The sequence below is a fragment of the Electrophorus electricus genome, chromosome 8, assembly GCF_013358815.1.
Source record: "Electrophorus electricus isolate fEleEle1 chromosome 8, fEleEle1.pri, whole genome shotgun sequence".
Taxonomy (NCBI): Eukaryota; Metazoa; Chordata; class Actinopteri; order Gymnotiformes; family Gymnotidae; genus Electrophorus; species Electrophorus electricus.
Window position 1 is genome coordinate 26,527,564 of NC_049542.1, and position 27,443 is coordinate 26,555,006.

The 27,443-nt window shown below is 42.9% G+C and overlaps 1 protein-coding gene across 1 annotated transcript in view; it reads left to right on the forward strand.

Moving 5' to 3' along the window:
- Positions 1–27,443, forward strand: part of rims2b (regulating synaptic membrane exocytosis 2b) — a 91,446-nt gene that overhangs the window by 12,260 nt on the left and 51,743 nt on the right. Inside the window, exons 4-7 of the mRNA XM_035529286.1 lie at positions 63–149; positions 1,731–1,941; positions 9,128–9,294; positions 23,669–24,504. Coding sequence (XP_035385179.1) covers positions 63–149; positions 1,731–1,941; positions 9,128–9,294; positions 23,669–24,504 — 1,301 coding nt within the window. The remainder of the gene's footprint in view (positions 1–62; positions 150–1,730; positions 1,942–9,127; positions 9,295–23,668; positions 24,505–27,443) is intronic.

Sequence of the window (27,443 nt, forward strand, 5' to 3'; positions counted from 1 at the left end):
GGAGCAAACAGACTATTGGCCATTGCTCCAGGTTATTGACATTGCTGTGCTTTTCTGAACAGGTGGAATCATTTTGTTTGTCTCTCTGAGATGATTAGTAATGTTCTTCAGCTGCACTCAAAGTCTCCAGCTGAAGAGGAGACCAAATCGTAAGTACAGCACACAAGGGTGCCGACTCACCACCCGCTGCACATGTGCCCTGAGCCTTTCCCCACATGTGACTGGTCAGAATGGACACTTCAGAGCCAGGGAGCTGTAGTGGGCATGTGAGCACTCCAGACTACAGAGTTCAGTTTTTTTTAACATGCAAAACTTTGTTTGAATACGAAAGACCCTCTGTGTCTAAAGTGTATCCCTGTGTTGGAGTTTGTCAAAAGCTCTTCTCTTGCTGTACTGAATGAATGGTAGTGAAGAGATGTTCATGTTTTAATGTATAACTAATACAATTCTCAAAGGTGCAGAGTCTGAAACTCCGCCTGAAACATAGAGCACAGTACAGTTATATTCTGAAATGTTCCCCTATGAGGACAGGGAGCTTTTCAAGGGTAAAAAGATCCTTATACGTAGCTGTCTGGAGTTTTCCCAGGAGTCACCTGGATGAAGCTTCATTAACTACATACTCCTGATGCCTCTCAGCTGGAGTAGAGCGGTCACCTTGCATGCTCACGATGTCTCTCCATTCATCGTGCCCAGCATTCATAGAGACCGTCGTTCCCTTTGTGTTGCGATCCAAGTGTGGAACGCTAACACCAACATTTCCCTCTGTACTGCTCAATGGCACAACTCTCGCGCGCGTGCGCGTGCGCGCACACACACACACACACACACACACACACACACACACACACACACACACACACACACACACACACACGCACACACACAGTTTTTTTCCTTTGTTTGTAGTGAATGTAACATCCTGTGGCCTCACACGTCATACTCCTCTGTAGGACTTAAACAGGGGGAGCAGTGGCTGCCGGATCAGTGTGGACACGATGAGTGTGCACTCCACTGAGATGGACATTGTTTACAGGCCCACGCTTGAGGCCTTGGTTAAGAAAATGAAGAACAGCCAGTTTGGTGACTGTGGCAGTCTGGTTGCTTATTAGTTTAATTAGTGATGTTAAACTGCAGATGGCCAATACTTTTAAGCCTCCGTTACAATGTGTGTGAAGAGTCCACCCTGGAAACATCCTTTACTAGTTCACTTATCGCTGAGCAAAGAGTCTAAGTGCACATCCAAACGTTGCTGTAAATTATAACTGGGTCTAAACTGTCATAGTTTTAAAAACTGACAGATTAGAATTAGTTTTTTCTAGCCGTGTGTGTGTGTGTGTGTGTGTGTGTGTGTGTGTGTGTGTGAGAGAGAGAGAGAGAGAGAGAGAGAGAGAGAGAGAGAGAGAGAGAGAGAGAGAGAGAGAGAGAGAGCAAGAGCGAGAGAGCTGTTTGGCACAAAACAAATGCTTTATTTGTAATCGCATGTCAGTGCTTAACCCCCCCCCCCCCCAACTTGGCTAAAACGAAAAGGGGTAATTAACCATTAGTTCCAAGTGATGTCGGTTCGTTCGTTTACCTGCACATGGAGAAATTCTGGGAAAACACGGGCCTTGCAGCGAGACGTAGGAACAGCCTTCTAAAACGCGGCTCGCTGGGCAGCAGGTGAAGAAGCGGAAACCGTGCGGAGCCTGAGGTCGGTCCGCGTGTAATCCTGCCCTCTGTGCTCTGTGTAGGAAGCTGCACCGGCAGTTCGAGACGTACAAGGACCAGGTGAAGAAGATCGGTGAGGAGGCTCAGAAGGGCCAGGAGCCAAAGGGTGACTCTCCCGTCTGTGGGATCTGCCACAAAACCAAGTTCGCTGACGGATGCGGCCATGTCTGTTCTTATTGCCAAACCAAGTTCTGCGCTCGGTGCGGAGGCCGAGTGTCTCTGCGCTCCAACAAGGTACACAAACTGCGTGCGTGCGAACCATCAGTGCTCCTGTCATACAACTATTGCTTCACGTCATGGTCATAAATTCATCTTGATTCAAAAGCACAAGGGAGCAGTAGTCTGTTAGTTTGTGATGTTGCTGAATTTCTTGAGGGAACATTATTTCTTTTTAAAGTCCTACACTCACTGGTCTGTCCATGAGGTAATGAACATAACTGTAAGTCTGACATTCTTTTCATTCAGTCAGAATTCGACCACATGAAACTGTGCCACTGAAATTGCTCATATAAACTCGGAAGAATATTATTTCTAGATATAAATAGAGGTCTGTTCTGAGTTCTCGCTGAGTAAATGGAACAATGTGCATCACTTATTCCACTAGGTGGCAGCATATTTCCGTACTAGATGCTTCCAAATTCTTGCATGTCCATGTTCCCATGAGCAGTTGGCACATGTCTCACACTCGCTATCGTGCCCTATCTCTCCCCTCTACCATTTTACTGAGTGAAATCCAGTTGCTACATGTTCTCATTCATATCTAACCATTTAAATAATTTTTTAAAGGATTCTAAACCTCTACTCGCCTCTCATGTATAGGAAGATCAGGGAATACACAAATTGGATAGCTGTGTGACCTTTTATAAAATGGCTAGTGGCCATAAACTCCTCAGACCTGAAAATAACTGTCTTCACTATTAAGAAATGTTGAGTCTACTGCAGCTTTGATAAATGTGTGAATCTGTCAATCCTCCTGTCAGAAATGCTATCTGGGTTTACTCCCCCTACACAGACAGAAGGAAGGCTGAGGGGAAGCCTGCTGATCAGGAGCAGGATTCGAGTTGATTTGATTATGCAGATGCAGTTAGATATTTGGAAGGCTCATCAGCCTTGATGTTCACCAACTTAAGTACCAAAAGTTCATTCAACATCCCTGGAGCTTTGTGTGCAACTATGTTCCAAATTAGAGCTTTCTGAGCTTTGGTGATGTGATGGGGGGGCATCTTCCAATTCTAGGAATCCAAGCCAACCTTAGAGCAGCCACCTCTGCTCCCTGACCTAAATCCCAAGGGAACCAAAGAGCATTTAGCAGAGACCTGTAATGTAATTTGAAACTATATGCTACAGATCCAGATTGTTTCTGGATTGAAATGGCACAAACAGAAGTAGCATACCAACAGACAAACACACAGAAACTAAAAACCAAAACTCAACTGCTCAAAAAAACTACACTGCATCGTGTCAAGACGGTAGGAGAAGTTTTACATGCTATTCATCCCTTTTTGTGATGCATATGGAGTAAAATCAAATAAAGATGCCAAAGAGAAAGGAGCCCAGGTGTCCTTGTCAACAGAGCATAGTGAGACTGAGCACAAAAAGGCAATTGGTAGCTAAATGAATAAACTAAATGAATTCCATATAAGTGATTTAAAAAGTAAATTCCTTTCCTTAGAAATACACCTTAGCAGAAGTAAAACTAAGATTGTTTTAAAGTGCTCAGAAAAGTTCAAAACCATTCAACAAGCGCATATAACTGGGTAAACAGAGTCCATTCCTACCCACTTGTGGCATTCAAATGGGTGCAGATTCTCTCTGCCTGCTGTGCTGCCTCCTCTCCTCTTGGAAGAGCTGAGAGAATGACGTTACAATTGGTCAATTGTTAATCAGTGACTAAGCTGTTATTCCTGGCTTCTGAATATTGCAGTGTGAGCACAATGTGTGGTGTTTAGCATGGGTGTGGAGGCAAGCAGACTGGGTATTCTAGTGTTACTGCTTCTGTTTTTAATTTGTGTCTGTGGTGTGCCGTGTTGGCTCTGGAATCAATGGGGTGGCATGTTGGATTTTATCTGAGTGTGTTTACATACTGGGTGCGCTGTATTGGAATCAGTGCTCTGTTTGTACATATCCCTCCACCCCCTTCATGGAACTTTAAGATATTAGATATTTAACATAAATAAATGAAATTCATGTGTTTAGTATGATGTTGGATTACTGTCAAGCCAAGTAATTGTACAAAATAGTTGAGCCTTCAGCTGCTTAAAGACTGCACAGTATAGCAGGACCAGAACCTCCGTAGAGGAGGAGTCACGGTGATGCCACTGAATGGGCCGTATAGGTGCAGATCGCTTGGCGTGTGAAGGCACTTCTGGCTTTCTGAATGAACTAATGTCTGTTCAGAATTGCAGCAGGCACACCATTGGATATGACTTACAACTCTATTGTCTTCTTGATTTCGAGAATAGCATCAAAGGCCTCTCGTAAAGGACACGAGTGCTCTGGATACACCCGACTCTGGCACGCCAACCTGTCTACATGTGCTCATGGCGACCCAACTTCCTCCCATTGTTTGCACACGTTTCCCTAAACCAGATTCTATCTTCTTAAATGTTTGCATACCAGCCCTAAAACTCTTCATCAAAATTCACCAATTAAGTCAAACATTGAATACTTTGTAGCCTCTTTTTGAAGTCCATTTTAAAAGCAGAGAATACACACTTGTACAGATTGAAGCCATCGTGAATACAACCTCAGAAATCTTCCAGAGATTCCCGTAGTGGTCTTCAACCATGCAGATGTATCAACCTGTGCCACTCTAACACTTCTGCTTGTGTCTAAATCGGTAGTTCTGTTTTTGCCATATAGTTAGCATTTAGAAACTGAGCATGTTTGCTTTTTTGTGCATCAGCATTCCAGCTACTGTGGAGAAGGCCATATATGGGCAGTTCAGTTAGAAATGGTGTCTTCACTTCCCTTATCTAAGAATGTTGGGTTTATATTCATGCTTGCACCATTTGCCCTAAGAATTACCCTCACGGTTCTTGGTTTATTCATTGTTGGCCACTTGAGGCTCTTCACACCAACCGTTTCTCCAGTTTCTCATGCTCTGATCTAGCATTGAGCTAAGGTAGGGCCACTTGTTTCTGGACCAGTATGAAATACCAGTCTGGCCTGAGAGGGTCGACTCTTCCCTGCGCAGGCCATAAGCAGGTCAGCGCACAGCCAAGACCGGCTGGGAGGCTGGGTGTCATGGGTACCAAGGGGATGTGTTTAGCATCAGTATGGATGACTCCGCAGGTCGGCCGGGCCCTGGATCAAGTTGCCCCTGGAGTGCTAGGTGACCAGATTCTTTTTCAGTCCAGGTTGGATGACGTCATGAAGCTCGCCTCCATGTGCAGACACGCACATGCACCACATGTGAATTATGGGTGGAGAGCCTGGGAAAAGATGCACACTCACTCAACTGTCCCATTCCTTGATAAGGATTTGAGTTCTTTTCAGATTCAGTTTAACATATTATATAGACCTGCCCGTATTGAACAAATTTCCTGCCTTTTTGTCTGCTTATTTGAGGCCTTCATTTAGTTATAAGTTGTCAGTTGCAGATCCAGATGTTAGTCACTGCTTTATTTCTGGCCTTTTTTTGGTTGTGATACTTCGGAGTACATCAAACAATCGCAACAAACGGAAATCAAGAGGATCGATTAATAATGTAAACATAACTAGTACGGCTGTGCTGCAGGCGTCTCTTAACCGCTTGCGAGTGAATGACGTCTGCAGGCAGTTCCGCGTTCAGTCCGTGTAACTTGGCTCAACATCGGTGTGCGCTCTTTCTGATGTTTCCTTTAGAACGCCAGCCTGACCTTATCACCGTGCTTCATTCGGAATACACCTGGAACTGTCGTTTTGATTAGACGGACGGAATAATATTTAATAACTGACGCAATCCTCGAGCCAGCTGGATTTGTCCGTGGTGCTGAAAACGGAACCACTCTGGGTCGCAGGCAATAACAATTCACTGATGTCTTCCAGCGTGCCATCCATCTTCAAAATGACTCACGCCAACGCCATGGGTAGGAAACGAATTTATTTAATACATTGTGATGTTCTATGGTTATCCCTAAGTATAATCCTTCGGTTAAGATAAATATGCGTAATTTAATTCTAAGATGTTGCAAGATGTATTTAAATTTCTGAACACTGCACAAAGTACGCAAGATACTAGGCTGGACTGGACATTCATGTTCCATTTACAATAAACTGTCAGTATAAAATGCTGTCAAACATTACTGGTTGTTCCGTCAATGAAAGCGGTTCAGAAGTGCAGATCATCTCCGCTTTACTCAGAGTCATTAGGGACTATCTGACAATTTTACAAGATGGACAACTTTGTTTTACTTCCCCTCTGTTTAGCTTTATGAAAACTAAGAACACAAAGTTACTTAACTTTGAGCCCACTCGCAAGTGCTGTTGTCATTTGATCTTTTTTGAAAATGAATAGTTTTTTTTCTTGAACCAGTTATTAATATCATAGACTCACTGCTTAATTGGAATGAGGTGGGGTTAAACATGGGTGGAGGTAAATAAGCATATAACGCATTTAATCCTTCTGATATGTTCAAGCAGAAACTATTACACAGATCATGCAAACCCAGAGGTGACGTGAGCTACCTTTTTTACTCTATAGCAGCACTGTGCAATTTTTGATTGAAAGTTTTTTTTTTTTTTTTTTTTTCCAACAAGTGCATCATAATATATTGTTAATCCTTTTTTTCCCATTAACAACAGCCTGTTAGATAAACACAGCATACTTATGTGGCCCCTGATTTCCATCAGGTCCCTTCTCCAACTCAAAGTGCATGTTGGCTTGGATATGTTTTTACCATCACATACTATTATACTGTTTATAGCATTTACACACTCGCTATGTTAAAGGAGAAAAAAAGAAACCAATAGTTATCCAAAGCATGTACATTATCAGTATGGATCTTAATTAAGGACTGTTGCCAACGATTACAAGCAGTTAACAATTAATAATTTATTAATACTTTTATTCTGCTTCTCAGAGTAACTTTATAAACATTGTTCATTTTAATCCTAGTTAGCCACTGCTTATGTTTAAGATGTTTTAGCAAACATTATTTCCAGTGAATGGACTCCCGGCCCAGCTAAACACCTGGTACGATGTTCACTTGTCCTTCTTTTGTCTTTGAAAGTATTTGTCCCCTGTATGTATTCCCAGTAGCCAACAGTGTGTCTGTCTGAGGTTAAATTCTGCACTCTGAAAATGCAGATATTTAACTGTACTTATGCAACTGTGTTAAACATTTTTAGTATTATTACAGAACAGAGATGTTTGTTTATCTTGCAAAACTGCACTCCCACATCACAACTGAACCTTTCATTTTCTTCACCTACATGTAAAACCATCTTTCTGTCGCTTGAAACCAAAAACTCGTTATGAACGAAATCGCTCTGACTCTTATAGATGCCTACAGAAGTGTATTTTTGTGCAAGACAAGGTAGCGTTACTTTTGCGTTATTTTTACAAAACAAAGGATTTCGTAATAAAAAAAAGCTAAATAGGAAAGAACGGTACAACAATAACATACGTGTGAAAACAGGATAATAATACACATGTGAAAACAGGATACAGTTTTAGTTTCATGCTTTCGGGGTTTAGCTGTTCGCTTACAAAAGTGTCCGGGATTCTTTACTCATGAAATAACTCATGTTGTATAACTCAAGAAAATTATATTCAATTAGCGAATCAAACCACGAGTTTCTTCTGTTTCTTCGCAAGACTTTTACGCAATAAATATGAAACAATTAATACCTTGGTTTCTACTGCGGTAAAGATAGTTTTAAATTGGGCATTCGTGTCATTACTGATTCATTAAGCGATTCTGAAAATATATAAAAGTGCAATGTTTTCATTCACAGAACAAAGTCCGACTATTTTTCAAACTTTAGAGGAAGATAATTGTACACAAACACAGATGGCCGAAGGGTCCGTTTTAAGGGGCCGTCTAAAAAGTGCATAAAGATGAAAGACCTCGAACTTAGCTAGAGGAAACCTAGTAGTACTCGTAACAGACATTTGCATCCTTTACACCTACTACAAGTTCCCTTTTAATGTCGCATTGTTTAATTTTGAGAAATATTTCGTGACCTAATTGCTGTGCCACCTGCTTGGCATTATAACTAAAACCGACATGACATAAAGAGAAGCTCTTTGCTTAGCTGTACATTTACATTTAATGCATTTGGTAAGCGCACTTATCCAGGCTGACTTGATTTTCAATCATGTTAAAGTAGTAGGGGAATGTAGTGTTAGGAGCCATACTCATATTGGTATAGCACTGAGCACTTGCCCAGATGAGGACTGAACTCCAGGCAGCATGGTTACCAACCAAGCTATACCAACCATACTTAAAAAAAAAAAAGAAAAAAAAAAAGTATAACACAAAACTAATGGGTCGCCTTGTCTTGTACAAAAGACCCTTCTGGAGGCATCTATAAGATTCAGAATGATTTCGTTCATAATGAGTTTTTGGTTTTCAAGCGACAGAAATATACAGTTTTATATGTAGGTGGAGCACATTTCCCTCATCATACAAATAGTCTTATTTATTGCAGAGCATATGAAATGTGTGTTGGACATTCATACGTGTCCACCGTGGACAGACCTAAAGGTCAGCGTGAAAAAGCTGTTCAGTTGTGATGTGGGTGTGAGGTTTTGCAAGATAAACACAAAATGGGTCAGTTCAGTAATAATACTGTATTAAAAATATTAAAATACTTCCACAATTACTGTGAAAAATATGCATTTTATGTTTTCTGTATTGTATAATTAATAATTTTATGATAGTGAAAAATTTGAGTCCACAATACATTATGCAACTTGTAAGTTCCAGCTCCATTAAAATTACATCCCTGTTCTAGCAGGGTGAAAGACTCTCAAAATGGAAATGATGAGACTAAATGCAAATGCTCCAGAATAGAGATTACACACACACACACACACACACACACACACACACACACACACACACACACACTTTCTTAATGGAGGACTTCATGACCAACGTCTCCCCCACCCTCACTTCATGGACAGTCATGGTCTTGTATGGCTAGACATGCATCATTCTTGGGTTCATGCACCGGTTGTGACGAATGGTGTAAATAATGAGCGGGATGTAAGCCTGCACTAAAGAAAGGATCCTGCTTGTCTAGCCTTTCAGTGAGTGAAAAATTGATTTGAATGCCTCCTTTGTGAGCTCACAACCTTACCGGCCACCCAAGAACGGATCCTGACACCTCGGTCTCCTGTGCCTTCTGCTCCTCCTCTGACATCACCTCTCTGTCCTGAGTCTGTGGGAGTGGCCACTGAAGGACTGCCTTCTCTGTCCTTTGTGTGCAGGTAATGTGGGTTTGCAACCTGTGCCGAAAACAACAAGAAATCCTCACCAAGTCAGGGGAGTGGTTCTACAGCAGTGCTGAGGGCTGTGACCTTGGGTTGGACACCGGAGGGCCGGGAGAACCGTCCAGAGGTGCCGTACGGAATAACTTCAACATTGCTGTGAAAAGGTGAGTGGAGCCGTGACTCTTTTCCACTGCTCAAAGTGTTTGCTCCATTCTGGTTGGCTGACTGAGGCTGCTGGCTCTCCACTCTAGTGCTCCCTCTTCATGTAACATAATAGAATGTGTGGAGTTTGACGAGGGTTGTGCATGTGTATGCTGCTCTTGCTAGACAGATGATTAAAGAAAAAAGGTTTACCCGGTCCATTTTGATGATGGGATTATATGAACTGCTCAAGCCATGATGAAGTATGAGCCAATGTTTGCTTCTGTTTTGTATTTTGGCTTGAACGTTGTATTCATTACTTACTGCCTGGGGATTTTACTCATGTTTAAGATGGACTGCAGCTATGGACTGGGATTGCTGACAAATTCTGACTCTGGGGTATATTATGCTTAGGTCTTTGTATTAACAACTAATGAACAGCGCATGCACGCACACACGCGCACACACGCGCGCACACACACACACACACACAGAGTTTTCACAGTCTCATAGACCTCCAGACATTTTTGTAAGGCAATAAGTCCTCACAGCTCTGCTATTGATGAGGATTTTAAAGCTTTTAGGGCCAGTTTCCCAAACCCAGGTTAAGTTCAATCCTACACTAAAAACAATTTCCAACAGTGACTACATTGGAACTTCAGTTTAGTTCTAGGTTTAGCTCATGCTCAGAAAGAGGACACTGGATGTTCAGCTGCAGTGTGTGTTCTGCAGCATGCCAGCTTCTCAGGTGTGTTCCTCTGAGCGTGCCCAACAGATAACATAGGTATGGCTGTGTAGGACCAAACTGCATTAGAGGTTTAGAAAGATCAGCTCTTCAGTGCTACAGGGGTGTGTTTTTATATTGTGTGAATGTGTGTGTGGGTTCACGAGTGTGTGTGTGTGTGTGTGTGTGTGTGTGTGCGCACGCATCCATGCACGTGCACTTTGCCAGAGCTGTGCCAGGCAGACTGAGGCCCTGTGCCAGCTGCTTGCTGAAGACCTGTCAGACACTGGGCCAGTTTAAATGGCCTGGCAATGCTGCCCCACTCAGTCACCCTCTTCCAGCAAACCATTAGAAGTGTTTAAGTTGCCCAGGAGCTAATGAGAAATGCACACTGCAGGAACTGTAAATCTCTTTGCCCAAGCAGGCTTTAGAGTAGGAGGGGAATGATGAGGGGGTGATCATGTCGGCAGTGGTGTGACTGGATGGTTTTCCAGTCTACATGTATGAGACAGATTGGTAATTGTGTACCTGGGTTATTCTAGAATTGTGGTGGTAAATGGTCTTGTGTTTTTGCTTTTATTTGCTGTACTATTGCTGTATAAAACAGTAGTAGATTTATATAAAGATTTTTTTAAATACTTTTGTTTTTTATGTGAATCCAAATTTCTTAGCTGTTTATTATTTGAAATGTAGTATTCAGATTGTCAAAAGATTCATTTTTTTATTTTGCTAACAGTATCTACTTAACTTTCCATTTGGTCATTTTCACTATCTAATTTTAATATTAACACTGTTTCTCTAAATTTACCATTAATTTAGCAGTTTTGAATATACATATTCAATGTCTTCTTATGTGTTTTTCAAATATTCATCAAAAATGAATATGCAGAAAAATGACTTTGCAGCTAGCAGTATTGGTGGCAATGAAATGTTGATATTTTTGTGTATATGGGAATGTGACATTACTTTCTATTACATACAACATTTGTAATAAACTGTTATGCAATAAATCCATTTAAAATCGGAGGTTAAAAGCAAATGTAATTAAACTCCCCTTAGCAGGCCATATGGCTTAACTTGAAATTTTATAAGTTTAACTGGGGGGAGGGGGCGTGGAGTAATTGCTGCTATATGTAGGGCAGAGCTCAGACCATCTAAACCCCAGTTACTGATGCTCCTCAATCATAGAACAAATTACATTGTTTTATTTGGGATAAAAAAAAATCACACCCAGGAAGTAATCTCATCTCATTTTTTTCCTTTGTCACTTTTTGATTCCTCTTCCTCACTACAACCCCCTCGTCTATGTCCCATGAGGTTTGCTTGTACATACAATAGTTTATACTTCCCTTCCACAATCCACTATACTAGGTTTCCTACTCATATGTTCTTAAGATTCTGACATGTAATTCTTGAATTAGACAGAATTTTTTGGTTTACTGGGAGCTCGGTGGGAATTCACTGTGCAAATGTGCTCAACCTGTTCATCTCCATACCAATGTATCAGTATATTCAGGTCTGTGGTGTGGCCAGTGCATATTTCACCACTAGTGGCAGTTTTGATTATAGGTGTATGAATAATATTAATATTAGTAGCTACTATTTGCTAGAGTTGGACATTTCTGTAACACTTTTCTATTGTAGCTCTTCACCTCATCCCCTTATAAAATAACTATAGAAACAGTACTTTATCAGCTCATACCCTCATGAAGTAACTACAGAAACCATATCTTATAACTGCCTACTCTTATGAAGTAACTATAGAAACCGTATCTCTTGATTCTCCTATCCAGTAACTATAGAAACCAAACCACGTATCCTTATTGAAGTAACTAGAAACCATACCTACTGTACCTCATCTTTAAAACCAAAATCCAGAAAGAACTACTGCATATAGAATAAATGGAGTTATACATTACCTGGTCTGATGATGTTTTTGAATCACCTGCTGCTTTATAGGACAGCAAAAGCTGTACAAGACAACATGCAAGCTAATCACACCCTGACCCCTATAGAAATATAGTGTGCTTCCATCTAAATCTATAGTGCAATTGTCAGTGTATTCCTTTTGAATGTGGAGGGTGAGCAAGCACAGAGGCTGGTTAGTGTTTGTTAGGCAGGATGATGAAGTCAGAAGCTCAGCCAGCAACTGAGGGAGAAGCATCATGGCATTTACGTGTTCTTTTTAGTAGAACGTGCACGCAAACGCTGACGCGCGTGCATGCACATAGCGGAGTGGTTCAGCTTTCACTTTCCAAGGCTGCGTAATGAAGGTCTTTACAGAAAGAGAAGGGGATTGAAAGATGGACAGGGGGAGGGGGAGGGACGGAGGAAGAGGATGAAGTGCTGCTTATTTACTCTGGTTTCTCCCTTGTAGTTGTTTCGAGTGTTTGTGGTTTATGGAAATCAGGAGGACGAAAAAAGACGGACAAAGTTGTGGGGGACACATTCTAGCATGTTGTTAGGGACGTGATGCAGGCTGTACTCACGTACAGAACCATAAAGTCTCCCAAAGCAGATGTGATTTATGGCTAAAATGTATGATGTGTACAATCTAATTACTATGCACTTTTTTCCCCTCATCATTTAACTTACAACTTGTTCACAACTTCTTTAATTAAAATATGCTGAATAATTTCATGCACAAAGATACTTTCATAGAGTGGTGTTCTCGAGGTCCGTGTATGAGCGCTTTGAGTAATGAGGTGATGCAGTCGCCTACCTCTGAAATTGATCATCATCCAAACTTCCGCCCACTCTAGTAAACACCCTCGCCTCGGCTCTCCCTCCTCCCCGCTTACCGCTCGCTGTGTTAACGTGCTGCATCCGCCACACATCCCGCGGTATCCTTAACGGAGTCCATTGGTCCAAAAATAATAGTTGTGACAGGACGGCAGGACTGATGCAAGTGGACGATGCGTGCGCCTCGTTTTTTTTTCCGAGATAGGAGGGTTGAGCATGGAATATCTAACCTAGACATTCTATCTGGTAAAAATGCTGTTCTGGCTCTGCCTGTCCCCACCCGCGTCTTCAAGCTGACACGCCGTTAGGGGAAAACCTTCCCCAAGTCTCCGCTTTACTTCGCTTTGTGAACATGGGGGAACGGTTTCCAACCGACCGTTGTTCTGTCAAACCAACATCGCTTCGTAACCCGGGGAAATATGGAACTTGATCTGCTAAGCAGAGTGTAAATGCAGCCGGGAGAGGCAGCGGTCCGCCGTCAGCGCACTGGATGTACCTTTTTTCCCCCTCTTCCACCTGAAGAAAGGGAGCATTAAGGTAGAGTGCTGAAAGAAGCGAAAATGCAGTTTGATTCATTGCGACAATTTTGCAGCTCTGTTTTGTCTCATTTTAATGGAGCGTTTACGCACCAGAACGTCTTACAGACGGAGCTCCTGGAGCAGGCGCTGCACAACGGGTGAGTGACGGGTCCTCGCTGTCTCTCCATACCGGCAATGGCCGGTAGTGTAGTCGATCATCCATGTCGCGCTTTTAAATTTGCTTAATAAAATACTTGCTTTATGCAATAAAATCTCTTTATGTACATGACTGCGTAATACGTAAGATGTGCATTTGTCCAGCGCGTTGGGTACGGACTAACTGTCATGACTACCTACTACCCTTCCAGAGTAATTTAAAGATGGACTATATAGGCTACAGTCATTCGCGATAATCTCTCATGTCTTATATATGTCATGGCGTAGGTAATTGCCTGCGTGACTCTAATTTAAAACCAAAATCACAGCTGCTTCTTGCGTAATCACATAGTCCAAATATAAGAACCATCGTATTTGTAAATGGTTGCAACGAGCCATTTGGGATATACAGTCAATTGGAATTGTGTGTTTTTTGCCAGCCATTTAGAATTTGAATAAATCTGAAACTATGAAATGCATGTGATTTAACTGTCTTTGCTCTGCTAGACATCTTTTGTGTCTTGTGTACATGGATTGCCTTGTGTTTTAATGTCCTTTACAGTGATGTTGCAGATAGGCCAGGTAAAGCTTCCATGATTTTTTTCCTTCTTCTTGTTGGCCTAATGGTTTGAAAAGCTAGACGGGATAGGCTGGGAGGGGTTTTTGGGGGTGGAGGTGGGGGGCATTAGCTTTTAAGAGCACTGGATCACACTCACACTCCTCTCCTGCTTGCTCAGCAGTCTCCAGGCCAGACCGATTTGGGTAAGGGTGTCATCTTGATTTCTTCTGATGGTTTGCCCTTTCATTTATAAACACTGACCTAAACTGGGGAAATGAAGAAAATTGTAGGTTCAGCACCCTGGATAGGGTCTCCTCCCATGGGTCTGTTTAGCTTCTCTTTGCTCTATGTCTCCAGACGTTAAACCATTGGTTTCTTTAGAATAGGAAATGCTCATGCTATTTATAACTTAACACAAATAATCTGCAGTAGTAAGCAGTCTGTCTTATAATTGTCCTCTCTGGTGTTTTAAAATGTCATGATTTATACAGAAAATGGATATTCATGCTTCTGTCTAATACCAGTGCTTGTCATACACTCAATTTCTCCTGCCTTCTCCACTGTATTGCAGTGAAGTTGATGGAATTCTGAACATTAGCACTGCGTGTTCTTTTGTTCTGGGCTGTGATCCCAGTCCTTCTCTCTTAAAACCGAGACATTACAGGTGTATTAAGAGATAAATGACCTTCACTGTTTAGTGTGTTGAACTGTTTGTTTATTTAAAGGCTTTGATTTCACTGGACAACAACAAAAAATGCTTCTGAGTTAATAAGGTGCAATTGTTAATAATTTCAACGTCCTAAACACGGATATAACCATGAAAATTTGTTATTGGCTCTCGTTTTAATGATAACCCCATGTGATCCATAAAAGACATTGTATTAGGTCCAGCTATAAGATGAAAATTTTTAATATTTCAAAATATTGAGAAATATTGCATTATATTGTATCAGATCATGATGATCATACCCAGGAAGGTCTATTGCATCACAGTCTGGCGTAAGATTACGCAATAGGGAGATATATAAAGCAAGACACCATAGGACAAATTATTTATTTCTGTTACTTCTTGTGCTAAACATCATGTTAGATGTAAATTCAGCTGCGTTGAGTTAAATGTAATTCCAGCTGCGTTATAAACACTACTGAAGTGATTCAGATAGTGTCAATCAACAAGTATCAATGCCTCGTAACTGTATCAATATTGCGGACAATTTTTGTTACATTTGTGAGGAAGTGACTTTCGGAAATTAGACAAAGGATGTTGCTTCAAATGCAAAAGTGAAGAAGGCATATCATCTGTATTTCGAATGCAAGATCGGTGACCAGGGCAAGTCCTGGGCCCCACACACATGTTGTCGTACATGTGCAACAAATCTGTCACAGTGGATGAATGGAAAAAGAAAGTCGATGCCCTTTGCCGTTACGATGGTTTGGCAGCCCAGCAATCACATAACTGACTGCTACTTCTGCATGGTGCCTCCTGTTTCTTGAGGCATTATAAAGAAGAAGAAGTGGGCAATAGCGTATCCAAATATACCTTCTACTATCCGACCTGTTCCGCATGGCGAAGGACTTCCTGTTCCCGAACCTCCAACAGAAGTTTCTAATAATCCTTCAGACGATGACGATGGAGACAAAATGACTCTGGAGTTTCCTGGGCCTTTCATGTCGGATGATCGTCAGGAAACTGATCCTAAATTCAGTCAAGGTGCATCACCTGTGCCACACAGAATAACGCAGGAAGAACTGAACAATCTTGTTCGTGATCTGGAACTGTCCAAGAGCAAAGCAGCATTACTATGCTCAAGACTTCAGCAATGGAGTCTTCTTCAGGAAAATGTACGAGTGACATTGTATCGAAAGCGGCATCTGCAGTTAGAGACTTTCTTCAGAATGGTAGATAAGCTTGTGTTCTGCTCTGATGTCAACGGCTTGTTGAATGCCCTCGGAATAGAGCATGACCCACAAGAATGGCAATTGTTTATAGACTCTTCAAAAATGACTCTCAAGGCATTGCTGCATTATGGAAATCGTCTTCCATCTATTCCAGTCAGACACGCTGTGGATATGAAAGAGACATATGACAACATGAAGTAGCTGCTGGATTGTCTTGAATACAGCAAGTATTCTGTTCTGACCTTAAGGTAGTCGATCTGTTGATGGGTGAAGAAAGACTGGCCCCTGAGGAAGTCTCTGAAGATTGGAGAGAAGAATGTGCAGCATTCAGCACTGGCAGAACCGGACAAAATACTTCTACCACCACTACACATCAAACACGGTTTGGTGAAGAACTTGGTAAAAGCCATGGCTCGGAATGGATCAACGTTTAAATACCTGTCTGAGAAATTCCCTCGGATCAGTGAAGCAAAAACTAAAGAGGGAGTTTTTGTGGGTCCTCAGATCCGTGAACTCTTCATAGATGAGAAGTTCAACTACCTTCTTAAGGGTGATGAGAAAAAGGATGGGGATGCATTTCGTCTGGTGTCAACTAACTTCCTCGGGAATGTCAGGGCTGGAAACTACAAGGAATTGGTTAAAGACGTGTTGTCAATGTATCACAAACTTGGATTGACAATGTCCCTAAAGATCCATTTCCTTCATTCCCATTTGGAATTTTTCCCTGAAAACTGCGGCATGGTAAGCAACGAGCATGGGGAACGCTTTCATCAGGACATTTCAGCATTTGAGAAAAGATAGCAGGGGAAGTGGTCCACTTCTACGTTGGCTGATTACTGTTGGACGCTAGTCAGAGATGATCCTGAGCAGGTCCACAAACAACAGGCAAAGCAAAGTCACAAATAGACAGGACTTCTGTTACAGTATCTGTTATTTCATAATATTTCTAATGCATAAAAAAACTGTGAATTTCTAAGAAACGATAGCCAAGTCAGCATTTCTATTGTCAAATTCATGCTCAGCACCTTCAACTTAATTAAAATTGGCTAATTTTATCTCAGAAGCATGTCTTTTGTAAAAATTTGTTTTCCAGTGTTTCCAGCCATAGGCCTAGATATTCCCAGAAAGTGCACTTCAGTGTTTTTCTGTTCCGATTCACCAGTTTCAGCTCGATGGGTATTATATAAAGACTAGCTCAGTATTTATTAATGACTCACTGAGTGTTTAGTAAAGAAAACCAAGTATTTATTAAAATTAAAGGTGTATTAAGGTTGAGCAAATGCAAAAAATGTGTGATGGGGCCCAAGAATTACTGCTCCAGTTGAAGAAACTCTCTTTGACAGTGCCTGACTGTGCTGTAACATTTAGGAGTACTAATGCCTGGTTCACAGTGGCTGTATGTATAAAAATGTGGATGGGCACTTTGGGAAGAGGAGTGTGTGCATGTGTGTACTCTGTGTGGATTTGCAGCTTATGGACTCAGAGTGGATGTGGAGAGGGTGGTTGAGTGGATGTGGAAAGGGTGGTTGAGTGGACCAGCAAGTGTGGATGAGTGGACTCTGCGAATGTTGAGAGTGGGGACATGTAAGCATTGGATGACTGGGACCAGAAAGTTTGGACTCTGCGTATGATGTGTACATGTAGATACGGAGTGAGTGCATGGGTGCACTCGGAGCTTGTGTGGATGGGAGAATGTTGACAGTTGGATGTACAAGCACACAGTGTTAGTGCGGATATCTGGACTCTGTGTGGGTGAATGGACTCTGAGTCTGTGGATTTGTTTGTAGAAAGTATTGAGCTTGTGGTCTCTGAGAAGGTGTGCTAGGAAAGTGAAGAGCGTGGACAGACTAAGTGTGGACGTGCCGTTTAATAGGGCTGGTTGCCAAAATCCGGTACCAATATGGCACCTATGTGAACGGTGTCAGACCGAATCACAATGTAGACTTCGATGCCACTTAAAGCGACATCTCTCCACAAACAATAGTTGAGCTCAGTTGTAGTCTCTTGCCACGTGGTATTCTATGACACATGGATTCTGTAACTGTGCGTGTGTTCGTGTGTGTGCATATCTTCATGTACGCGTAAATTGTTTTCCCATGTCCTAAACTGAAGCTGTTCTTACATTTGTGAATGTACTGAATGATTTATTAATTTATTTTTTAATATATATTTTGAGAAACGTTAAGGAATGTCAGTTTCATTCCATTATTAGGTGCGGGCCTGTGCGGTAACCTATATGCTTTGGAATTTCTCAGAATGCTTCTGATTTTATATATTTATTTTGGTAAATATGTAAGACAGTGTTTGTTATAAATAATGCTAATTAGCATCACTAAATTTTACACTACTTTTTTTATGTCTCTTTGACGCAGCTTTAGGCAGGAGAAGTGCTGACGTGTATTTGCAGAAAGGTTAAGTAGTTAAACTTGAGTTAAACTTACACCTCCACAGTCCTGACACCAGAGACTTCACAGCCCCAGCCATGGTAAGATGAAGCTTAGGATGAGATGAGGAATTGTGCATTATGCGTAGTCTTTGTTTGATGCGGAGTCTTTCTGTGGCCTGGTTTATTTCAGGTTTCCAAGCGTCGTTTATAAACACTTTGTTGTACCACTTGAGTGTATTCTGTAAAACAAACACACTGATATAGATTTAAATCTTCTGGTCTGTCAGAATCCTCTGTCAAGTGCTGCTGTGTGTGTGTGTGTGTGTGTGTGTGTGTGTGTGTGTGTGTGTGTGTGTGTGTGTGGGTGTGTATGTGTCTTATGCTCCTGTATTCTTGGTCTTGACAGCTTTACCGACAGCATTGCTCATGTGTACCATCACCCTATTAACGATAGCCCAAACGGGTCGGTGCAGAGGCAGTGGCACCTTCCTGGCTGAGCCCACTGTCCTGTGTTCCCCAAGCCGTACACCCGTGATGGGTCATTCAAGCCTATGCGCGCAGCATGCAATGTCCGGACGGTTGGGATTATTCTCCCAAGACGTCACTTCATAGAAAAACACACCATGGCTAAGAGTGACAAGTGACAGTATCTGTCTTAGTTAGCTGGGCCAGTATGTATAGATGGCAAATACCCTCAAATTAAAGCTGAAATTCTCCTTTTTAAGCTCATAGTCACTGTAATGTTTATAATCCTTTGAGTAGGCCTCTTCAGTTATGAATGTATGATCACTTGGCTCTCATGCAATAGTTTTCAGTCTTCCTGATGTCAGCTGACTGCTGATATTCAGTAGACACTTTGGTCCAGGGGCTTTATCTGCACAGGTGAATATGACACTGCTGTTATTGTTAGTGTTTAAAATGTGGTGTTCTCTGCAGAGTCATGTTCAGCACTTAAATCCTAATGATAAAGAATGAAATCGTTACTCTCCCTCCCCCTTATGCACCCGCTCTCTGACAGCATCATGACATGTGGTAGGCTTAGATGCAGCTCGAAGAAAGTCTGGAGAAATATTTAATTCGGAAAATGTTTGGCTTAAGAACAGCAGCGGTCTTTAATTCTGAGACGCAGGAGACTTTCACGCCATACATGGTGACGCAAGAGTGATGCATGAATCACAGTTTACATGGAGAAAAAGAGAAACTGTTTTAATTCAATTAAAGAGAGAAGAGGAGATACTCACTCCACCTCACACCTGCCTCTGGACATACGCTCTCACTCCACCTTACATCTGCCTCTGGATCCTTAAATTCAGAACATGCATCACAGAAAGAGAGAACGGGAGAACATTGAGAGTTTGAGAGAGCAAGAGGAGAGATGTCAGATTCTTCAACCTTTCTCCTCTTGTTTTGCCTGCTCTTTCATTCTCTCTCTGCCTGACTGAGTTCCAGTCCAGTTTTAGGTCATAAATAGAATAACCTTCTGTGGGTCTCACTGCAGCCCAGTGTGGTGTCTGCACAGGCTGGGAATAGGGCCCTGGACCTGGCCCTCTGCAAACCCACATCCACAGCTGACTGAACACAAGGAAGCCATTAGCTTCAAGAGAAATAACACAAGTATGAGCAGCACTGGGTGAATCTGCATGGAGTGAAGGTGGGGGGTATTGGCTTCGTCAGAAGCCGTGTGTCTTAATGAGGGCTTGTTGTTCAGTGGCCTACTGGAGATTTGAATAGCGGATGATTAAGATCAGTGCATTTTTGGAAGACACCAGGGGCATACTAATAGATTTGGAATACTGCATCAACATTCTGGTGCGTCCTGCCAAAGCGTTTTAAAGTATGACTCATTTCTGCCGTGCAGTGCTGTGGACCAAGTTGGTGCTGTATTGTCTCAGGATGTCAGTGTAGGATGGGGGAGGGGCTTAAGTAACAAGGTTGTTGGTAATAGTGTGGCTGTACTACCCCCAGCTAAATTGGGAGGAGCTCCTAATGACTTTAAGATGTAATACTATAGTACTGAGATTGTATTATGAATGTTCTTTGAAGACCTTAAAGGTTACGTGATGGAAAGCTTTTTTCTCTTTCTGACTTTTTCAGCTTTTTTTTTCAATTTTTTGCAAATTTAAGTCATATTGTAGTGCACGTATATAACAGAACATTGAGAGTGTGTGAAGGCTGTCTTTTGTAAGATTTAGGTTTCCTTTTCCTAAACTGTGAGTTATGTCTTACTTAGTTTTGTGTGTGTGTGTGTGTGTGTGTGTGTGTGTGTGTGTTTTATACACAATTTCCTTCATCACAATAAAATGTATTAGATTGCTAAACATTGTTCTAGAAGTATAACTTTTTAACCCAAAATGTAGTCTGTTTTGGGAAAACTTAAACCGCTGTTAAAAAAAAAAAAAAGAAAGTCAGCTGGGCTCAGATATGTACTTAATCATCTTTGTAAATATGCACTTTAATGCATGTACCAATATCTATCAAATCTTTTTCACTCTTGTGAATGAAATATTAATGAAAGGCTAAGACACAACTGCGCAGCAAGAGATGCCCAATTATGTGCTTGTCTGAAATGTGTGGGAACATGTACCAGATTAAATCAAATGCCAAGATGCCATTCTATACTTTATGGTCATTCTTTCATTTTAGATTACGTGTGCTGAAGGAGGGAAAGTGAACAAATCACAGTAATCTGTCTTTGTGGGTAACAATCATTTCTGGGTGTGGGTGGGTGTCTCATGGAATTTTAACACCTGATTTGCATTGGAGCTCATGATGTATTAAAGGTCTCTCCTCGTTGTAATCCAGATCTCTGACAGGAGATGGAGCTCTCTTCAAACAAATGCACAACTGTGGGCGCGCGCATGCACACATGCTTACACACACTTGCACACACTTGCACAAAATCCCCTTATGCAGTATTAATCTGCATCTAATCCTAAGAGATCAGACTGGAGTCATGCACACAGCATGTACTTGCAGTGCCGCATGCATGCACACGCATGCTGCTGAAATATGCTGAGCTAGCTGTACTAATGGATGGGGAGGGGTGGCTATGGTATTATTTTGGGGGATGCTCTATGTGGAGTGTGTGTGTTTGCACTCTGATTCCCCCACCCACACCCCACCCACATCCCGCCCCAATCATCCTGTGAGAGAAGGCCATTTCCCAGGACCTGCATTCGGTTGGCAGTAAGTGCCAGGCAGTCACTAATCAGCTGAGCCTAATCCTCCTTGTGTGGCCTTGCAGGCCAAAGTCTGCATGACCTCTGTTCTGCTAAACACGAGCCAAAGTAACAGCATTATACTGTAACACGTGCCACTCCAACAATGCTTTGCTACTTCATCTACTGGGCAGCTTGGCATCACTCTTTCACCATGCCTGTGTGATTTGTACGAGGAGCCTGGGTGGTGTGTGTGTGTGTGTGTGTGTGTGTGTGTGTGTGTGTGCAGTTGGGAGCGACAGGCATGCTGCAGATGTGAGCCTACCCTTATATGGTGGTGCTGTATTACCAGTTTAGCATAGAGACATTGGTGACCTGTTTTCTGGCGCCCTCTGCTGAAGATAGGGGTACATAAGCTGCATGGTCGGGGTGGCTAAGCTTACAGCCCCGCTGTGCATTTGGCCAAGGACATGGGCGGTCCAGCACATGAGTTACTGCAGGACAGAGTTGTGCTCAGTGGTAATTTACACACAGTTGCAACTTCACTGGATGGAAAGCTTCTTAGCCAAGGGCATACGCACATGAAAACGTGCACACACACGTCTTATAGGGACTGGTGTACCTCTTACACAGCTGATCAAGTGCCACTTGTTTGTTTTGTATGTTGTGTTGTTAATTATATTTAGATTTGTGCTTATACATAATTGGATTCACAGTTTGCTTCCAACAAACTGAAGATGTTTGTGCATGTGGACTCTCTTCCCCAATTTTAAATATATAATTTTTTCTGTGCTGGCACTTGCAGGACAGTTTTATGTTAAGGTGTTTTTCACCTATAATCACCAGTGTCTTTAGACAACATTTTGTCCTTGTTTTGATATGGGACAGTGAGATTTAAATCTGGATTATTTAAGTCCTCAGACATTGTGCTTGCAGACTATTTGGACACGGACACACACACACACGGACACACACGGACACACACACACACACACACACACACACACACACTGCTGTGCCTCTTAGCTGCTGTTCATGTTGTTGTGGAGAAATCCTTGGTTTGGCCCCTGATGCAGTCAGATATTGAATTTATACACAATATAAGTGAATGATGAGAGGTAATCTCCCTTTTGCTATAATGCTCTGTAATACACTGGGAGGACTTGGATTTAGATCCATCATTTAGAACACAAGTTCTCTCTAATCTGCTGTGTTTTCATCAGTCAGTGTGACTCTTAAGGACTATAAAGGCTCTTAACTGACTCTGTGGTTCAGGGATTTGAAGGTGGTAGAGGTGAGGAAGGTCCCACCACATGAGTGTGTTGATATTGTGGGATCTCTGTGTGTTGAATTGTTTTGGGAATGTAGCACCAATTAATCACGATGATGTGATTCTACTGCTTTAAAGAAGGAATGGTGTCATCTGTAGCCAAGATCAATACTGTCCACTCTGTCTGTGGATGACGCTGGCTTTAGGACTGGCCGTTGATGTGACACAGATGTATAATGAATGAGTTTTCATGTCTTTGACTTGGTGTCGTTTAATGTGTACTTGTTTATGTATTGTCACTCTATGCTGAACTTCCATGCTCACCTTGATTTTGAAGGCCCATTGTCCATCTTTTTCTTAAACTTACTTACTTCTCCCTCTCTCTCTCCCTGCCTCTCTCTCTCTCTCTCTCTCTCCCTCTCTCTATCTCTCTCTCTCTCCTTCTCTCTCTCTCTCCCTCTCATATTTTTGTACTCTGTCTTCCATGTTTGAGAGCAGCAATATCTGCTATGTGTAGAACTGATATTGTGTGTGCAGGGACTGCTCTGTCTAAAACCTGCAGTGTCAGACCCTGCCTCTCTGACTTGACATGACACTCGGGTCATTCCAAATCTGGACTGATCCTGGTCACCACTGACCTCTCACTCCTCTGTGTCAGCAATGAGAGAACCTGAATGGTTTTCTGGCTGCTGACACACAGCCTCTGCTGAGGACAAGATGGAGCACTGGATACCGCTGACGAATGTCTGTGTCGACTAGGGCACCTTACGGACATTTGGGCGGGGAGTTATATGCCAAGCGCTTGTATGCAGCTGGAGCTGAACTGTGGTGTGTGGTAGTTTTCTATTTATTTATTTATTTATTGCGTGTAACCCCTGCTCTGAGCCCATAGTCTTGTGCTTCTTGGATGTTCCAGCTGTTTGTTTCTGGTTTCTGTTTTCTGTTTTTATCATTCTGTGTTAATGTTTCCCTTTTTGATTGGCAGGCGAGGAAGGCCATCACCATCCAGGGACCCAATCACGGTGTATAACCAAAGAGAGGGGGCGGGAGGATCGCAGCATGCACCGGTGGGCGGTGGCATGGCTCACTCTCCGTCCGACTACGGACGCGAATTGGGTCTCTCCCCACGGGACTCCAGGATGTACGAGGAACAGAGCGTCTACAGAGATGGATATGGCTACAGTGATGGCTACAGCAATGGCAGCGCATACCGGGATGGGCGCGGACGCTGGCTCTCTCAGGAGCAGCGCCTGAGCGGACGGCCAGATGACTATGAGCTGCGTCGGCGCCGGGAAGAGGCCTACCGGGCCCAGTACCGCAGCGACCCCAACCTGGCGCGCTACCCAGTCAAGCCGCAGCCTTATGAAGAGCAGATGCGCATACATGCTGAGGTGTCACGGGCCCGGCATGAGCGTCGCCATAGTGACGCCTCACTGGCATATGGCGAGCCGGAGGAGCCTCTCTATGCTGACGGCCTGTCGCGTCGCTCCTACTCAGTGGAGCGTGGCCCACTGTCGCCCCATCGCAGCCCAGTGCTGGGCGACAGGAGGTGGGGGCCGGGAGACCCCAGCAGGATGCACCGGCTGGACCCGAGTGTGGCGCTGCACAGTGCCGACAGTATGATGCGGACTGAGTCGCACGTCTCGAACCACACAGAGGCGGGAATGCCCCCCTCACCGCGCATGGCCCGCGGGCTTCGGCCGGATGAATACAGCCCCATGGGCAGTTTCAGCTGCTCAGAGGAGGAGGAGCTGCTCACCACACCCGAATACACCAGCTGTGAGGACGTGGAGCTGGAGTGTGAGTCATTTGGTGAGAAAGGTGAGGGGATAGGCCCACATGTTCCTGTTTTCTGATGTCTGAGGTGTTAAAGCTGATATTTTTACCAAATTTTACCACAAATCTGGAGTTACGTCATAGAAAAAATGGTCAGGATTACATGCAATATATGTTCATCTGAATAGACCAGGGTTTTCCCTGTTATAGGCTTTTAGGAGACATATCAGAATATGATGTAGGAAAAGAGTGTTCCCCTCTTGTCTTCTTGATCCCACAGGAATGAGCTGCTGACCACTGGCTATTGTTGATAAATATTGCTAAATCATGGATGAGTACTTTAATCTCCTAAAAGTAGAACTGGCAACAGTCTTTGTTGCATCATAATCTTCGTTACAGCCACTTCAGGTTATACCCAGGTAACAGAGAGCCAATGATCCAGCTTGCTGGCTGGAGGAACAAGAACCTGTGAATAAGTCGTGTGTCATGATGTCCTGCTAAGAATGGGTTTTAATGCTGATCTTTAAATATGAGGCCGTCATGGTGGTTTCTGTTGGTGAGTTTACTGCAGTGTTTCCTCAGAGACCCTGGCACAATTCAGAGTTTTTCTCTACCTGATGCATCTGTGCCAGGCTTTCAGTGTTCTGGTTTTCTTTGTTCTGGCATGTTGGAAGTTTGGCTGGAGCAAAAATCTGGTCTGGCTGCATGTCCTTGAGATCCAGACTAGAAAACTTTAAATTCCTTTCTTTTTGGCTCTCAGGAGTGGTGCATGCAGTTCTGAATAACAAATGTAGTTTGTCAAGTCCACTTGGCCACAGACAAGCACTGTGTTCGTTCAGCATTGCAGGCTTTGACCGAACTGTTTGTTTGTTTTTCGTGCTTGCTGAAGTAGAAATGGCTAGGATTATGCTTTTTTGCATAGTGTTGCCCTACTTTTTTTTTCCCTCCCACACACAGCAACTTGCCTTCACCTGCCTGGGGTCTATGGTTTGGACTTTTGTGCAAGGTTCCTTCTTTTGTATCTGTTAGTCCACACGCAAAGTGTAGTGTTGCAAGAACAGACTATGTAGGGTCTCCTGTTTCTCAGCAGTGGTGCTCAGTTGTTCTCTGTGAATGGTCTATTGAAGAATTGCCTCACAAGAACTATAGACACTGTAAATCATTTTATTTAAGGAGTGGTTTGAGCTTTAAGGTTTTAGATTCCATTCCAAGTCTGACTGGACTATTATTTTTATTGCTCAGCCAGGCTTTACCACTAGTGCTCAGTCCTTTGGTACAGTGGGAGCTCCAGCACTGCTGCTCCCTGAATGGCCACTTGCAGTCAAACTTTAACATTATAGGAAACTGTTGCCTAATACATTTGCTTTGTTTTAATCATTTTTGTCCATGCGTTGTAGCTCCTAGTCCTGTTTATGTAATGATTTTCCTAAGAAATGTGTACATTAACATATATTGATCACTCAAAGCTGGAGTTTTGTAGCTTTTTATCTTTCCTCCACCATAGCTTTCAGTTGTACTCTGTTCACAGTGGTACTTATATAATGTTGGACAGGTGAGAGAAGTAGTTTCTCGTTCCCAGCTAACTAGAACAGGTGTGTTTGGAATGAGGAGTTGAGTGAGTCGTCTGGTGGTAGTTTGTCCTCAGGCTGCTGCGGGTGCGGTGGTGAGGACTCAGTCTGTCTTAGCTCTCCGCCCTCCGCCAGAATTTCATACCACCAGAGGTCCTCGATTCCTTAGGTGGAGTTTAAAATTGAGCCTTCCCCAGGGTCCTACTTCTGCCTCCACTCCAATGTGAAATGTGCTTCAATCTTCCTGGCCATCCGTTCCCATTAAGCTCCCACAATGTCAGCACCCTTATAGCTCAGATTTTCACATGGTTTCCAAGATTCTGTTTGCTCTTTGTCCCTCCCTTCTCTTTCTCTCCATCCATTTCTCTCTCCTCCCTGCCTCTCTCTCTCTCTCTCATTCCTCTGTCTTTTGCCAACTCTCTGTCCTTTTTATCTTTGTTCATGTGCCATTTCCTTGTTTTTTGTCTGCTATTAATATGATGTCACTAAAACGTTGATATGGTTACAAATTAGTTCTTGAGCATGGCAATTTATATGATTTAGAAAAGCTACATTTTCAAATAAATGAGTGCTCTTTGTATATTTAACAGTGTACTCAGTAAAATGAAATATGGGCTCCTGAGTAGAACTGACATTTGCCATTACAATTTAACCTCAGAATTTTCAACCCATTTTTAAGCAAGACCCTGCTTTTTTTGAAGAAAAATACACCTTTTAAAAATTTATCAACAGTGTCAAAATGCAGTACATGGGGAATCAAGATACAAAAACCCTCATCAGCAACCAGATATTGAAATATTGACTTGAGAGGTCTCTGTCAAAACCCCGTCATAGACCCGGCATATCTGTGTGCTTGTCACTTTGGGCAGTAAGGGGTCTGACAAGCTTATTCTGCCATTGTGTGTCACTGAGAGAAACCAGCTGGATGTGACTGGCTTAAAGTCACACTGTGCTCTAGTTGAGGAACAAAGATCATTCTGCAGTAGCTAATGGATGCCACACTGTGCACAAGTTGCAGGGGGGAAATGGTGGTGAGTGAGGCCTTTTGCACTTTCTGAAGTGTGACTGCAGCCTATCAGCGGGAGCTTGGTGTGAGGAGTGGAAGAGCTCAGGCTGTCCCTGGGTATGGCTCGTGGGCAGTGGCTGTGTGGGTTCGTGGGTATAATGTGGTGTGAGAGAATTGTTCAGGGAGGGGTGTTTGAGCTGGCTTACAAGAATAAAGGTAAGCTCATTACTCTAACGCCTCACTGCCTGGTTCCAACTGGGCATGGGGGAGGAGAAGAATATTGCTGAGAGAGAGTAAGATGGTGAAGGGAAAGACGGTGAGTGGTGGTTTAAAATCCGGAAGGACATTCTTTTCGGTGTGGCTGCTGCCATGTTAGTTGAGACCAACGATTCCTGGGATAGAGGTGATTA